Raw genomic sequence first — 17379 nt, forward strand, 5'->3', positions numbered from 1 at the left:
AATAAATAAATAAAATTAAAAAAAAAAAATTCAACAAAGTATGAGTGATACCCAATAAATAGGCCTATATAAGTCTAAGTTCATATATAATCCAAGCATTTTAGAGCTGGATGAGCTGTTAATTAGCTGACTTTTCCTTCCAATTATTACTAAGCTTTTTCCAGAAGGCCTACTATGAAAAGTCACTCCCTTGACAACCTCAACTCTTGACAATACTTATATTTTTTTAGACAGGAAACAATGTATTTTAATCTCCTAAATGTCATTGGAGGCCCCATGTTTTCCTACCTTACAACAGTGAGCACTTAATAATTAGATATGAATTTCAGGATCAGCTAATGTAAAAAGTACACCCCCCCCAAATTAGGAAAAGCACACCTTTGGTCTCAATGCAGATGCTTTCATTGCTCTGGATCAGGAAGAGCTTTTAAAAACCATATAGAAACTTGGTCTGGGGGAATCCCTGGTGGCTCAGCAGTTTAGTGCCTGCCTTCAGCCCAGGGAGTGATCTTGGACTCCGGGGATCGAGTCCCACATCGGGCTCCCTGAATGGAGCCTGCTTCTATCTCTATGTCTCTGCCTCTCTGTGTGTGTCTCTCATGAATAAATAAATAAAATCTTAAAAAAAGAAAGAAAGAAAGAAAGAAAATTGGTCTGAAAATTAGAGCATAGGATCAATAATATATGTAAGAAATGGTGGATTAAAGTACCTTATTTTCTATAACTGTGTGGAAAAACGGTGGTGAACAGTGTACTAAACTAAGACTAAGAAAATGTTGTTTCTAGTTCTGACTGTTTTATGAAATCCCTGTGTCCCTGGAGGTAAGTCAACAGGAGTGAACCTCAGGCATTTTATCTGAACAACTGAGGCATGGGGAAGGAATGTTAACTAAGTGACCTCCAAGAGCTTTCAGGAGTTTAAAAATTTCTAATTCTCTGAAACAACTATTTGTGCCAATTTCCTAATTTAAAATACTATTAACAACCTTTACCACCACATACATGTTACATGCCTCCAAACTGAAGGAAGGCCTCATCAGTACCTGCAGATTGGCCCTAAAAAACACCATTAAAAAATATAAAGCACTTTCTTTGGGAGACACATGATGTCCACTTCCTCTACTACCCGCTCCTTCTAATTCCTCCTCTCCTGAAGGTCAAGACTTAACTCCCATTTTTTGATGGGACACCTTTCTTTATGTCCCTAAAAAGTTCTCCTATTCCCCTCTCCATTTGTAGATTAAACAGCTCCCCCACATGGCTGGGAGGCGTCTTTTAAACTAATTAGAGTAATAGAATAGGCCCTATTCTACATAGAATAAGACTAAAAAAAAATCTTATTCATGTGATCACCCTCCAGTCAACTCCTAGGTTGAGATTTTTAGTGCACCCCAAAATGCAAAGGAACAAAGCACCAATCATGGATTGCAAACACCGTGCAGAAATGAACCCGAAACCCACTGAGTAGCATATTAATTCTATTCCCACCTTTAAGGCAGTCCTGGACACAAACTAATAGCAAGCCAGCTGGGTTTGCAACATGTGGGACTCTAATATCCTTTACTTAGCACTTTTTTCACTTAAAGGACTGATGTAATTGATTTGGACACTTCTTCAACCTCAACTAGGTTGATATTTTAAACTATAGTCCTTATTCTATCTGATTAGAAAAGCAGTAGCTAAACTCTACCAAGTACTGTTAAAATGCAAAGCACTTTATAGACCTAATAAAATTGCTTAGACTATCACCACCCATATCGAGCCACAGTATATCCATACTAGGTCTTATTTTGCATGAGCCCTACCTTATACGTGTCATATTCTTTTTTACTCAGGTCTCATTTCATTATTTTTTTTAAATATTTTATTTTTAAGCAAACTTTACATCCAACATGGTGCTTGAATTCACAACCCTGAGATGAAGAGTCACAGGCTCTACCAACTGAGCCAGCCAGGTGCTCCTCATTCAATATTTTTTAAAAACCTGACTTCAAATGGCTGCATAATATTTCTCTTACAGAGGGCTATAACTTATTCTACCATTCAATACTATATATTTATAACACTTCTCTCTCACTCCAACACTCATTGTGCCCTCCACTGCTTAACATAATTTCCAGAGGAAAATGACCTGATCACAGTGTTATGAGTGTATGAATATCATGTGCTGATACTTTCTTGAGTCAAACTTTAGTTTCATGTTCTCATGCCTCCCTTAAAAATACTACCCTGTAAACTATCAAAAAAAAAAAGGAAGAAAAAAGAGAAGAGAAGAGAAAAGAGAAAAGAGAAGAGAAAAAAGAAAAGAAGAGAAAGAAAAAAGAAAAGAGGAAAAGAAAAGAAAAGAAAAAGAAAAGAAAAGAAAGAAAAGAAAAGAAAAGAAAAGAAAAGAAAAGAAAAGAAAAGAAAGAAAAGAAAAGAAAAGAAAAGAAAAGAAAAGAAAAAGAAAAGAAAGAAAAGAAAAGAAAAGAAAAGAAAAAGAAAAGAAAGAAAAGAAAAGAAAAGAAAGAAAAGAAAAGAAAAGAAAAGAAAAGAAAAGAAAAGAAAAGAAAAGAAAAGAAAAGACCAACCACCAACCAATCAACTAACACAAACAACTCCACAATGAAATATGTTGCTCTGGGTGTGGGTGCCTGGGTGGCTCAGCTGGTTTAAGTAGCTGGCTGCCTTCGGCTCAGGTCATGATCCTGGAGTCTGGAACTGAGCCCCACATCAAGCTCCCCGCTCAGCGGGGAGTCTGCTTCTCCTCTCCCTCTGCCTGCTGCTGGTGTTCTCTCTCTCTCTCTCAAATAAATCAATTAAATCTTTAAAAAAATATATGTTGTTTTGAATATATAAAGCACTTGCCTCGTTGGGCATTGTGAATCTGCAAACATGAAAACGGGAAAATAACTATGATTCTATGAAAATGGGCCATTGCATAAGGCACTCGCACTGACTCAACCCTTTTAATGTAGTCACCTGGCCATTAGGGCAAGAAAGAGAAAATCACGTTGGATTCAGGTGAAACTAACCAACTAACAAAAAACCTTTGCATTGCTTTGTGCAGTACTATTAGGCTAGAGAAGAGGAGAAAGAAAACAATAATAACAGATGTAATTGTTTAGAACTTAATATCCTAATAGAATCACGATCACACTGTACTGGGTCACCAAATTGGCCCTCAGTATCATTTTTTTAAGTCTTCTTAGTGTCTTCTGATCCAGGTTTTCTTCTCTTTTCCCAAAGAAAAATTCCTACTCTACTAACATAATATTTTGCATTTTTTAGCTTGAATATTCGGCAATTGAAATTGCATTCCTGTAATTATAATTATAACTAATAGACCTTCCATTTCCCATGTCATAATTAATGTCAGGCTTTATTAGAGGATAATCATGCTGCCTTTTCACTTACAAAGCTTCTTTTATTTTCACAACATTTATGTTATATTGAATTAAGCAATAAGGAGTTCTAGAGGCCTTCTGAAATGAAAACCTCTGGATAACAGATGCCGAGTAAACTATGAAACGTTTTTGCATTGTTTTTAAATCACATAAACTATTTTCTAATGTCCCATTTGTTCAATGTTAGTAAGTGAACCAAGAAATCAATGATCCAGTGATAAATACATTAAATTCTCTAAAAAGGTTATTGAATGTGCTCTCAGCAAAGATGAAAGAACTAATGACCACAAAACAAAATATCTGGAGATCATACTTGCTGACTGCAGTGTATAAATGTATGACATGTCCAGATGTGTCACTACTGAACTGCAGTGATTTGGTGGCCAGGAAAATACATTTTGATACTTGTATATTAATTTTTCACAGGCACTGGTTACAAACTGTTACTTAAGTTTTTTTAGACCACAACCAGAAGATACAACTTTGCAATTTAACTGCTGAAACAAGGCAGCCCCCGTGGCGCTGCCTGCAGTCTGGGGTGTGATCCTGGTGACCCTGGATCGAGTCCCAAGTCAGGCTCCCTGCATGGAGCCTGCTTCTTCCTCTGCCTGTGCCTCTGCCTCTCTCTCTCTCTCTCTCTCTCTCTGTGTCTCTATTAATAAAATAAATAAAATCTAAAAAAAAAAAAAAAAACTGAAACAAAACACAACTGTATCCTATTGGCAATACTGAAATTAGAATTCAAAGGTGCTATTCAACTTGTTTAGTGGCCTGCAATAGAATTTAGCGAGAAGAAAGGAATATAAATTAACAGCTTCTCAAATATTAAACAACTATTCTACAAGTCATTTGTCAGATATATGGTACACCTAACAAAAGACATACCCTATATACCTTTAAAACAGGATACTAGACAGTTACTGACAGAATGACTATGTCCCCCACAATTCATTACAGATGCCCTAATGCTTAGTGTGACCAAATTTGGAGATGCGGCCTATGAGAGGTAATTAGGGTTGAATTAGGTCATGAGGGTGGGACCCCCATGATAGAATCAGTGCTGTTATAAGAAGAGGGATCAGAGCTTGCTTACTCTCTCTCTCTGCCACATAAAAGGACACAGTGAGAAAGGAGCCATCTGCAAGCCAGAAAGAGGTCCCTTCCCAGCAATTAATTCTGCTGGCACCGTGATCTTAGGACACCCCAACCTGTAGAATTGTGAGAAATAAATGTATGTTGTTTAAGCTTCCCGGTCAATGGTAATTTACTATTGCAGCCTGAGCTAAGACATGGACTATGCTTTTTTGGCTAGAGCTGTGCTTTTGAGTCAGACAGTGACTGGCTCTGAAGTTCATATTATTTATGACCCACAAATAATGCATCTTCTCAAGAAAAGTTACACATGCTCAACACCATGTTATACATAATTTTGCATGAAACATAAATGTAAGGCAAAGATACATATATGTATTTATATATATATATATATATATGGAGCTAACTACAGAATCAAGAAAATGGTTTCAGTGTAAATCTTGCTATACATAAAAACATTTCTACAACACACAGAGATACTCTCTAAATGCTATGCTTTATAAGTCCTTTTGAACAAATTATTTTGGCTATTTTATATGATTTCCATGTAAAGTTTCTTGAAATCATGGTAACTTCAAAAAAATGTGCAGCCAATAAAAATAGGGTTTGGGGGGAAAAAGAGAACACCAGTTAAAAGGATTTGATATTTACAGAGAAATATGAATCCTATTTATAATAAAATCCATTATATTATAGGACTCTTACTTATGGACACAAACTATGGACAAATATTAGAAGTTCTAAACTGAAACTGCTATGGTACATTTCAGGTACATTTAGTCCCTAATTACAGAGCATTACAGACAAACATTCAAATGAAGGCCTCATGCCATATGTTTAAATTTTTTAAATTGTAAACCAACCAACAGATAAGTAAATATGTTTTCTCCTCTGATGTCTTGGAAATATATCATTTACAACAACCTAGAAGGCCACATCAAATTTAGAATTTGAGGAAATCTCTAAGATTAGCATCAGAATAGAATGGTATAGAACCAGTTTCTAGTCTTCAGAATCTAGCTCACTCTACTTCCTTTCTCTTTTCCCATCCCTTAACCCCACATTGTCCCATATACCATGAGGGCCTCACACACAAGCACATGGGCACATCCAAGCTCCATCCTCATTCTACTACAAACAGCTACCCGGTGGCCATATAGGTGGACCTAGGAGTGAACACAGGAATGATGTGTTCTGCCTTCAGAAAACTGAGCCTGGGATGAAACTGTCCAGGCTTTGGAAGTGAACTTAGGGCCAATTAGGCAGGGGATTCAGGGGCCCTTGGTAGTTGGTGCTTAATGAAGTAGGAAATAAATAAATAAATAAATAAATAAATAAATAAATAAATAAATCAGGTAGCTTTATGCAAGTTAAAAACTCAAATTAGAGACAATTTTTTTTCCTCAAGTAGATATGATAGAAAAATCAGCAATTATTCCTAGAGAAGCAACAGTTCCCTCACAAAGAACATCCATAATGTTGCATCTAAATGAGAAAATTATACCATTTTTAAGTATTTTCAAGTTCACAACCATCTATTACAATGTTAATAGTGTTTTGTAGGAGCATGGTACCCTTTTTATAAGCATTAGCTTTTATTTCATACTTTCTTTCAAAATTTCTGAGATGTCTGAAAAGCTGGCATCCTGATTTTGAGATTATAACAGGTAAAAATGAAGTGAGTTAAGTAATTCTTCTAAAGTCTCAAGGTCACATGTTGGTGAAGTTGGTCATCATACTTGTAACCGACTCACATTTCCTTACTTTCAGAAGACTCCTTTTCTCCATCTTGATATATTATTCTATGGGAGCTTTCTGGTTCAGTGAGAACAAAGCTAAGCTCTATGAATTAACCATTTTGAAACTCTTCTTCTAATATGTAAGAATCCTTACTTCTGGACCATTGGAATATTGCCATCAATAAAGGAAAAAACAGTTATAAGCAATAAATTGAGCCAATACAAAAGAATATTACTTTCTGGAAGCATTGTCACTAAATAATGCTACAGTAGCAAAATGGAAAGAAAGCTCAAAATTAAGAGAAGAACTACAATATTACTCTCTTGGACTGAGAGTGTGCCTAATTTTACAAATTACACTTCTCTTTGGACTGGATTCATATCTAGACACTATTTCAACCATTGGCTCAAGTCAAAATGGTTTAATAGTCCAACTTCATATAGAGAGGAGGATTCAAAGAAAGGATAAAATCAGGAAGATTCCACACCAAATGGTCATGTGCTACTTATTCTGATGCCAACACTAATCAAGTGACAAGCAAGTGTAAAGATGTTTTAAATGTCACTTAAAGCATGGGCCTACCTGAATCATATGCAAAGTCTCTGGGTTCCTGTTTAATCATCAGAGGAGGAGGGAAGCTTTGGCTGGCTGCACCACCAACCATGGTGTTGTGTTCGTACACTGGGTCGTGGTACTCCTGCTTAAAGCCTTGAGGTGGGAAGGGGATGTTTGGCTCAGACATCTGCCGTTGGTACATAGGACGTCCTTCCCTTGGCATTGTTGGCAAAGGAGGAAAAGAATTACAGGGTTCAGAAAGCTGGCGGCGAAATCTGGGAAATAAGAGAGCATGTTTTAAATAAAAGGGTAAAAACCCATACTGCTTAAAATACTGATACAATTTTCAACTATTTGATTAATGAGCATGATACCAACTGTCCCGAAGTGCAAATCTTTAACAAGGACTAGATTTCTCCTTCCTGGGTTAGGGGCACCATGTTTTTAAATCACAATATGACTTGTGTTCCTTGATAATCTGTCTCTTGAAGCACCATTTTAGTACACTACAGTGAATTAAAGGTGTGTTCTGAGTAGGGATAGGAGAACAGTGTACTATTTTGAGGAAACACACATCCTAACAGCTAAAATTCTAAACAAACTGGATCATTTACTAAATTTCCATATTAATAGAGTCTCAAGTAATTATATACAGAAAAAACAAACCAGGAAAAACAGAATCTGATTCCAAATTGCATCATTTGTCCCTTAGCTGTTACCAAGCTAACCAACAAACATACCAAAGATCAACCAGGTTTTTATTAACCTACTTATTGGTTTTCCTTCCCTTACCATCAGTTATTGAGGAAGCAAGAGAGGAATGACCTTCCTCTCAAATGGCAGGATTCTTAAATCACCAATAATGTTCTAAAAACATTGTATTCTGGTGAGAAATAAAATGGGAAATTTTACAGAGACTAAAATCTAAGCTGGTTTTTAAAAGACCACCTCTTTAGCATCAAACAACAGCATGGAATACATCAGCTTCCGATACCTTCAAAGAAGATATCAGATTGATAAAAAAAAATAAGCATCAAATATACAGCAGGCCTCCAAAGATGGAAACAAGATGTATGTGTTGAGTAGACTTAGGACAGGTTGCCCTGTAAGGTCATGAGAAAGTTCTGACGCCTCACTAGAAGGCTGGCAGCGAATCCCCATCTTCCTTCCTTCTTGGTTATGCTGTGTAATGATTGGCTAATCACATAATCGTTTGGTTCTGTGTTTCTCATCCATAATATCATTGACCCACCACAAAGATGTGGATTAATTAAAGATTTAAAAGTACTCTAAAATGCCCCAAGAGTGCTTAAAAATAACCTACCCAACATTTCTCTGAGCAAATATAAACCTATTAACTGATCCCCTGCCCCCAACACTAAAAGCATTCCTGAGACTTTAATTTGGAAAGTTAACATTTAATTTTGGTAACATTAAATGAAAATAAGGTAAAAGCTAAAGAATGGCAAAGCAATCGCTTTAGCATTTCTACAAACGTTCTTTCTTCTCTATCCTGTGATTTAACTCTAAGTTTACTGGCTGCCATAGAAAGCACTGAAATTCCACCTACACCTGCAGAAAACAAACTTAGAAACTCGGATATTGCAAAACAGGCTGACTGGCACTGCATTCATTTCCCTTCTCTTGCTTATTTCATTAGCCAAAAAAAGAAACAGAAATTATCATTAAGAACTGTCAAGGAGTGAATCAGAAAATTGTAACTTGAAGTTAAAATAAGAAACCAGCTCACTCGTGAAGCCTTAAATGGAAGTTAATAATACTTATATTGAAAGCTTTGTAAGGAATCAAGCCATTTGTTATTACGAGTCAACCCCATTCTGGTTGGTACCTGCTGAGGACTGCATATATATGTAACATGCATGCTGCATAGGAAGCTACAAGTGTCTCGTGCCATTCTTAGGAGACACTGGGCAATGATAAAGGTAAAGGGACTCAAGGAGCTTCTAGGAGAGAGTTAATGGGTAAGGAGAGCATGCTGATGATTCTTGGATACAGAAAAACAGCGTATAAGTGGAGGGAAACACTGACAAAGAGAGACAGGGCTCCTGCACAGTGGGTTTAGGAACACGTGCCAAAGGGCTGGCCCAAGGAACAGAATGAGCCTGAGGAAAGGAAGCAGGGGTGCAGCCCAGTTGGCCATAAAGCATTCCCAGAGTGAGGTGGGGTGCCTGGGCTGGAGGGGGCTATTTGGAGAAAGGATCTGTTCCCAGAGCAAATTTGCTATTTATAACTGAGGGACTGTCATTTGTTGGCTAGAACCCTCCAAGAAATCCTCCTCAGAAACATACGGCTTCAGAGATTTTCCTGGGATTGGCCAGCTGGTCCTGTCCTCAAAACTCAGTAGGGGGCAGTGGGAAAAGACCCTGAGCTTCCCTCTTCTAGTTCCGGGCCGGCTGTTCTCAGTCTCAAATATTTGACTTCAAGTGGAGAAACTAAAATGGATTTGGCTAAAGCATTTCAAGTTAGGTCACCTAAACACAGGCATTCTGCTGGTTCAGCAGTCACCTTCCCTAAGAAATAAGTGCTCCACGCAAAGGGCCAACATCACAAGCTGTAATGCCTATGCTCACTGCAAGCCCAAGAGCCTCAAGAATTGGAGACTCTGGGAAGTCACCAGAAGTGGACAAAATAAAACTGGCTTTTCTTGTTTGGACTCCTTCTCCCAGTTCTGCACAATGTGCATCTGTTGAATGGCCCACCCTGCAATAAGATTTCTTTCATCTGTATTTACAAAACTGTTTACACAGATGCACATACCATCATGCGCTGACAAGGTCTCAAGTCTACGGAGTGAGAAGGGAAAGATCATAGGAGGCATTTCATAACCAAAGCACAAGAGGACTTAGTGATGGAAACAAAGGTAGAAAAAAATCCGGCTTAGTTTCACATTATAAAGAATGCTTTTATCTTATCCATCATACCAAAAGAGATTTAACTGCATTTGAGATTGAATCACATTAAATAACCTATAAAAAAGTAGATCTGAGTATTTCTGTATTTTCAGAAAGTTGCTAGTGACACATCTTCTGGTTTCCTCTGCTGATCCAGAGGATTCCTTCGGCTGAGTTATTTTTACAATGGTGTGTCAGAGCCAGTTTGCACTGGCTTATTGTTAAATTTTCAGAAATACTGTGAGCCAATTGTTAAACACAGGATTATTAAGAATTAAATGATGTCAATGTATAACTTTCTAAAAATTGTATTAAAAACAAAGACCATAAGTACTCAAAACTCATCGCTTACAAATTGTTCTACTACATTTTACTACTAATTATGCTCTGGAGCTTAAGTCTATTTTATCTAAACAGCAGAAATACTAAATAAAGGTATCCTACTACAGATCTCTTTCGGACTCTACCTTCAGGGCTGTCACAAAGACAGCTTGGAATCGGAATATTTACATCACAGACTTATCAAATGCTACAGATGACGTCTTCTGGCTTTTGTCCCATCAAGCCCACTGTTAAACATTTCCCAGCACACCACTGGCTCTATATAATTACAAGGCAGAAGGGAAAGGAAGGATGCTGTATACAATCAACCTGTGTTTTAAGCTGTATTATTCAAAGTGCTAAAGGTACTCTAATATTTTATTTAAATATAAATTCATCTCTAGGAGTCCAGAATTATCCACTGCAGCAAACTCCTTAGGTCCACGTTCTGGCTCCTGCCTTCCTTCTAAGTAATAATAATTCAGTCCCTATCTCTTTACTTTATATTTGAAGTGTCCAGGGTCATGCATCTAGTGACATTAAATATTCATCACTTGGAAAGGATGGAAAATAGTTTTAATCAAGTAAGTTCTATTCTGCAAAACTATGTACAGCTAAACCATTCAATCTAAGGTAAAGAACCTAATTCCATAAGCCACCTACTAAAATTAGTCTCCTAACTTTATAGAACAAGTACACACATATGCTCATAAAAATGGGATGATCTGATTTAAAGTTTAAGTGAGGCAATTTAATTCAGGCAAAGCGAAAGGGAAATGTTCAAATGTCAGTATATAGATTAATTTTCCACTTTAGCAACCAATTTAAATGTTTATAAAAGGAATGTTTATAAATGACCTTCTCCACAAATTATTTATAACTACAGATAGAGCAAGCTCTTTCTAAAAATATTTTGCAAAGATGTGCAAAATTAATATGCTCACCTTAAATCTACCATAGGTCCTAAGAATTGGTAACAGGAATTTCTTTCAAGATGCTAAAAACATTAAAAAAAAAAAAAAAATAGTACTTGCAGTTTACCTGTGGTCCATGGGGTAGCTGCTGTCTTGTATGGGCTGCGAAGGAGGGAGGTGAGCCGGGAAGGTGCGGTCAGGCTTCGGAGTGTGAGTGGAGTTTGGAGATGCATGATGTAGTGGGGACACTGGGGTGCTGGACGGTGTTGGGGGATTGGAGGGCCTCATTCCCACTTGTGGCTTCTGATCATAGGCACTACCCAAAGAACAAAAGAGAAGAGCACATTTGTTTCTTTGGAACGATTAAACAATTTTTCTTCCAACCCAAGAAAAGCAAAAAATATTCCAGGCTCAAGTTATAAGAAAGTGAGAATTTTAAATCTATTGGTTTTTTTGCAATCCTAAAACACATAATCTTTAGAATCATCCAACACTTAAGCAGAAAAGAGGATAATCAATATATAACTCGGTATCAGCATAAAGAGAAAAATGTGTGTTTCAATTACTACACAAACAACTTTGCATATGGAAAATCACTAAGAGAAAAGTGGAACTATGGAAATAATTATTGATGTATCTATTCTTGATATGCCTTCTCAAGCAAGTTGGATAGAGCTTTCCTAAGTCATTAAATATTTCTGATATTATCATTGTTCCATATCACATAAGATTTTAGAACAAGACACTAACCTCAGTTTCATAAGATGGAGACCATTCCTGGCTTGCCTTTATTTGTGATATAATTTTAAGAAGGCATTCCTTTTGCCTTATTTTCATTTTTTTATATAAAATAAATGATGCCTGGCATTAACTTCCTCACATGGGATAATAAAGAGTAATGAGGCAAATTAAAATGTCTCTGATACAGTTAAATTTTCTTGGAGTATAGGAATAGGTACAAAATGAGGTTCTTAAAAATAAAATCCTATTATCATAGTCTAACTTCTAAACACAATTACCGAAGAATAAAACGAGTAAGACTGTTTTTACATACACTATGAATTTAAGTTGCTTTCCTTTGTGTAGCTCTTGGGAATATGATTTAACGAATTTTTCTAATCTAAAAAATAATTTACTGATAATAAATTTTACTAATATTACTGAATAAGAAAGGTATTTCTAGGTTAAAATAATATATTTTCTTTCAAAATAAAAAGCAATTATCAATACATAGTTTTGCTTCTTAAAAAAGAAACATTCTTTTTGGATTAACTTATGTAATAATTTATTCAGTTGCCACATCTATACCACAGAATTACATCCAAGTGCAAAAATACTTCACAGAAGTGTAGGAGTGTGTGCTGGGTAAGTCAACTGTTGGCTTTAAAACAAAGTCAACAGTACTCATATTATGTTTGGTTCTACCTATTTCCCTTACCAATATTTCTGAATGAGAAACCACCTCTTCTACAAAATAGTTTGCCTGTCTCGTGCCCTATAAAGAAAAAAAAAAAAAACCACCTCTTCTACAAAATAGTTTGCCTGTCTCGTGCCCTATAAAGAAAAAAAAAAAAAAAGATCTATCTTCTGCCCTGGGACACTACTTTCTTTTCCTCTGTGAAATACTGTATTGAGTTATCTTGTTTGTACAGAGATGGAAATACTAGAATTTAACCCATACATTGCTGTGGAAATTATCGGTCTCCAAGAAGAACCTCAAAATATTCAGGTGATGAATGTCAGGTATGTCATCCAAAGCAATAGCAATTTCACAGTTACACGTCTGATCAGTACCGAAATGCAATGACAATTCTACATATCTGGTTCATTAACTTGAAATTTTTCAGTATGTTAAATAATTATTCTGTGAATATACTACTCTAAAAGAGAGAATGCAAAAATAAAAACACTACAAATAAAAGTCAGATTGATCAATATGATTTTTAACTGAACTCAGTATGCTTTATGCTTTAAGAGCTTCTACAAGAGATCTTTTTAAATAAAAGCTTTGCAGTTTTAAGTAAGCTGGCTCATAATTCCAGGCTCTGGTAATCTTCCTAAAAAAGCATATATAAAAAACAAGTTTATAAGAACAAATAGCAATAGAATATCCCAACACTGGTCAGCTGCCATGAAATTGCACCATTCTAAGTTTCTTGAATCTTATATATCTTGGATATAACACTACATGCTGCAAATAGATGAGAAAATAGAACACTTTTTGGATCATAATGTATTATGAACTTGAATCTATGTAACTTCTAAAACTGCAAATATTTGTAGTCATTTTTATAAGTTTCCAAATGAGGTCCCTTTAAGAACTAAGTTTCTACTGTAATTGAGAATAATGATGCTCAATATACAGAGCCAACTTCTCCTCATGCAATTAGAGGACAATATGAAAAGTAACAGAATGCAATTTACTATGAAGGGTTTTTAATGAACATATATGTTATCAAATCTTCTAACAAATGAACAAAGTAATTTTACTGCTCCACCCTTTATTATCATCAAAAGGAACAACTGGCTTTTTAATAGATAATAGCCTGTACTAAGCCTTATAAAATTCTAACTTTATTGCAATTCTCCAGGAACGCATCTTATAGATCATCTGCAAAGCCTGTCAGATAACTAATGTACTGCTCAGACCTGCCAAATGTTTCATTTTTTTCTACAGACTCTATCTAAAGTGCATAATGCATTCATTCTAATGAGAACTTTCAATAGCTGTTCATGCCAAGGAAGACCCTCGTTTCAAATCCAGGATGCATTACTACAGTAGAAAAGCAACTAATGATTTGGATGAAAATTATTGCTTTAAAATGATTCTAAAAGTGTACGATCAGATAGTGTACAGTTCTTCAGAGTTTGGCTGAACACATTACCTAATTAGCTTGTTATCTGCTAAAGATGTAATTCATATAAAATAGAACTTGAGAACTGATAGTATTCTGGATTTTTAGTTTTAATTAAAACCACCACCCCCTATATCCACCTGATGGCTTTACCTGACATTATACAGGCACTTCTCTCCATAGCTGAATTTAAAGGGCTGCTCCTGACTGCAGGCAGACCCAAGTTCTGAACATGGACTGTGGGGTTCCTTCTTGATTTTCAGTGGTAGGCCATGAAAAGCCACTAGAAAACAAAACAAAAAGATCCACAGAAATGAAATGTATTAGAAATTAAGTAATCTGTTCGACTTCTCTTGGTTAAAATGTCACTAACATTTCATACTGAAAATGAAAAATCACATTTAGTGAATTTCATGGAAGAAAAGATTCTAGAGAATCTCTGTAACTACATTCTTTTTCTGCTTTTACTGTTTAACAAAATGCATGCTTGAACTCTCATTACTTAAAGTGAATTACTTATAATTTGCTTAGCTGTATTAACAAAATTAGAAGCTCAGTTTTCAGAAAGTTTTAAAAACATTTCCAAAAAATTCAGTGATTAAAGAAGAAAACTGATTAAGAATTAAGTGAGGACTAAAACACAATTTTCAGTGTCTTTGAAAGGAAAATATCTCAAGCCCATCAATAGTAATGGTTTCATGGAATGGCAATTGAACTATAAGAAAGAAAATCAAAGTGCAGGTCCAGTGGTAACTGATGAAAGTTTGGGCAAACAATTCAATGTCTCTGAGGCCAATGCTCATTTATAAAATAACTCTGCTAACTCTACTTAGCAGAATTATGAGATAAAATGTGAGAAATATGTGAAAATGATATGTCAAATGTAATCTACCACAAAATAATTCTTCTGTATCAAAGGCTATTTTCTCCTTTTTCATATGACTTAATGGTTATACTTATATATATTAATGCTTAATATAATATAAAGATCATATAAAATATGAAGGCTATAGGAATATGTATGTTTGGGAAGAAACAGCTTTAAAGCCAATACATAACACCATATATATGTTCATTCTTCTTTATGAAATTGAAAACAATTCCTGTTAGAGATCCTATTAGAAGTTTTAGTATAAAAGGAAAATTAGTAAAAAGATACACATGAGAATGGATTTTATTTTCATGTACAATATACACAAATGATTAATCAAGAAAGAAACACAAGAAGAATAAACATTTGGGAGATTAATTCTAACTCCTTTAAGAACTGGAACTAAAACACAAAATACTAAGTCTGTATTCTATAAAGGACAGTATGACAAGAGAAACTTCATGGTTTATGATGCCATTCAATCTTGATTGTGACATAACAAGCATTATAAACTTGTACTCGTTTGAATGTCGTATATAATTTAACATAATAATTTGATATCAAGAACTACCAAGCTATAGGCAAATATATGCTACTTGTTAAAATATGCACATGATTTTGAAAGAAATGTTCTATGGTATTCAAAAGCCACCTGAAACATTGTAGAGTATACATTTGCCAAAGAAATAGGCACATTTCACCTAAATTAGTTATCTAAGAAAAATTTAACAAAAAGTAATAAAATAATTCCAGTGGATGGTCTATTTGAAAGTATTTTCTTGATATACTCTGAGTTTAACATGCCTACTTAAAGTAGAGAGTACAGGAACAGAAACAAAGGAGAAATTACATGTGTTTTCACATGTCAAGGGATTCATGCTCACTAACTTTAACAAGTCAGAAGTTATTGAGACAGAAGAGATTTGAGAACATGAGGACTTGTTAGGATTCTAATTGGAAAAAAAAAACTATAAAAAGGCAAATTGGTAACAAGACATCTACATATGGCCTAGATATTAGATATTTAAGAAATTACTGTTAATTTGTTGGATGTGATAACGGAATGGTAATTACACAAAAAAAGATTTAATGTTAGAGATTCATACAGTGTTCAGAGAAAATAATTAGATGTCTGAGATTTTCTTTAAAATAGTCTAGAGGGTGGCTGGGTGGCTCAATAACTGAGTATCTGCCTTTGGCTCAGGGCATGATCCCAGAGTCCCGGGATGGAGTCCCATATCAGGCTTCCTGTGTGGAGCCTGCTTCTCCCTCTGCCTATGTCTCTGCCTCTCTCTCTCTCTCTGTGTCTCTCATAAATAAATAAATAAAATCTTTAAAAATAATAATAAAATAAAATAGTCTAGAAAAATGTATGAAAGATGAATCAAATTAGAAAAATATTGATAAATGTTAAAAGCTGATTGATGGGTAGGTGGGAATTCATTACATTATTCTCTTTACTTTTAACTCTCAAATTTGCATGATAAAAACTTTTTAAAATGTGAAAAAATCCACAAAAGATTTAAAGTAGTATTAAATAAGAAAATTTTCTGCCTGTGTGGGTTTGTGTACTGCTTCTTAGAATGATAAATATTGTATGATGAAACCACTGACTATACATTTGTTGCTTTCTTAACAGTTTTCAACTATTTACTACTTCTTTGAACATATACAGTAAAATGGTATGCCCAAGTTCAGCACTTTGGGTTACGTATTGGGTTTTACACTTTTCTTAAGAAAAAGCAGTAGCAACACATCAGGAACTCAATTTGTCATTCAAAGTAGTACCAAATCATTATACCTGAGAGACTGCATCTAACTCGTATGGATAAAATAGGTGAGACTTCAAGAATAAATATACAGTATGATGTAAAGTGTATTATATTTATCAAAATACCAGATCTATCACAGACTACTATTATATCCAATAGTAGTGTATCTTAAAAGTCTTTGAGGCCTTGAGAGAGAATAGGGTTAGTGAATGGGACACTAAAAGCACTAACCATAAAAGAGAATAACCTACAAATTATGCTTCACTGAGATTAAGAATGTCTCTTCATCAAAAACACTATTAAAAGACTACAGAGTAAGCCACAAACTCCAAGAAGATGTTTTCAATAGAGAGATGACAAAAAGTTCATATTCACCATAATAAGAATCGCTACAAATTTAAGACAAAACAAATGACCCAATTAAAAATGGTCAAAAGCCTTGAACAGGCAGTTCATAAAATAAAACATCCAAATCATAAAACAAACAAATGAACAACAATAAAAAGCCTATGTAAAGGTATTCAACATCTTTACTTATCAGGAAAATGCAAATGAAACCACATAAGATTATCATTAAACACACACTAGAATGCTAAGCTCCAAAAGACTGACATTACCAAGTTTTGAAGAAGACCTAGAGCCAACAGGAACTTTTATATATGCTGCTGAGAGTATAAATTGGTATTAGCATTTTGGCAAACTCTTTGGCAGCATCCACTAAGGCTGCAATATAAATGTACCCATGACCCAGTCATTTCACTATTAGGGATAGATCCAAGAGAAGGGACTGCATATGTTCACACAAAGCCATGTCTAAGAATGTTCATGGCAGCTTTTTTCAAAATAGCAAAAACTGGACAAATTCAAATGTTCGTTAGCAGGAAAATGGGTAAATGATTCATGGCATATTCATACAATGAAATACTATGCAGGAACAACAATGAACAAATTACTGACT

General features: G+C 35.1%; 1 protein-coding gene across 12 annotated transcripts in view; it reads right to left on the reverse strand.

The window, feature by feature from the left end:
* The window catches only part of ETV1 (ETS variant transcription factor 1), a 98358-nt gene that overhangs the window by 35009 nt on the left and 45970 nt on the right, over positions 1–17379 (reverse strand). For all 12 annotated transcript variants that reach the window (XM_041727994.1, XM_041727992.1, XM_041727989.1 and 9 more), the window contains 3 exons: positions 13932–14061; positions 11051–11239; positions 6804–7051 (listed from right to left, as the gene is read on the reverse strand). In XM_041727994.1, the coding sequence (XP_041583928.1) occupies positions 6804–7051; positions 11051–11239; positions 13932–14061 (567 nt within the window). The remainder of the gene's footprint in view (positions 1–6803; positions 7052–11050; positions 11240–13931; positions 14062–17379) is intronic.

This window comes from Vulpes lagopus, chromosome 13 (genome assembly GCF_018345385.1).
Source record: "Vulpes lagopus strain Blue_001 chromosome 13, ASM1834538v1, whole genome shotgun sequence".
Classification (NCBI taxonomy): Eukaryota; Metazoa; Chordata; class Mammalia; order Carnivora; family Canidae; genus Vulpes; species Vulpes lagopus.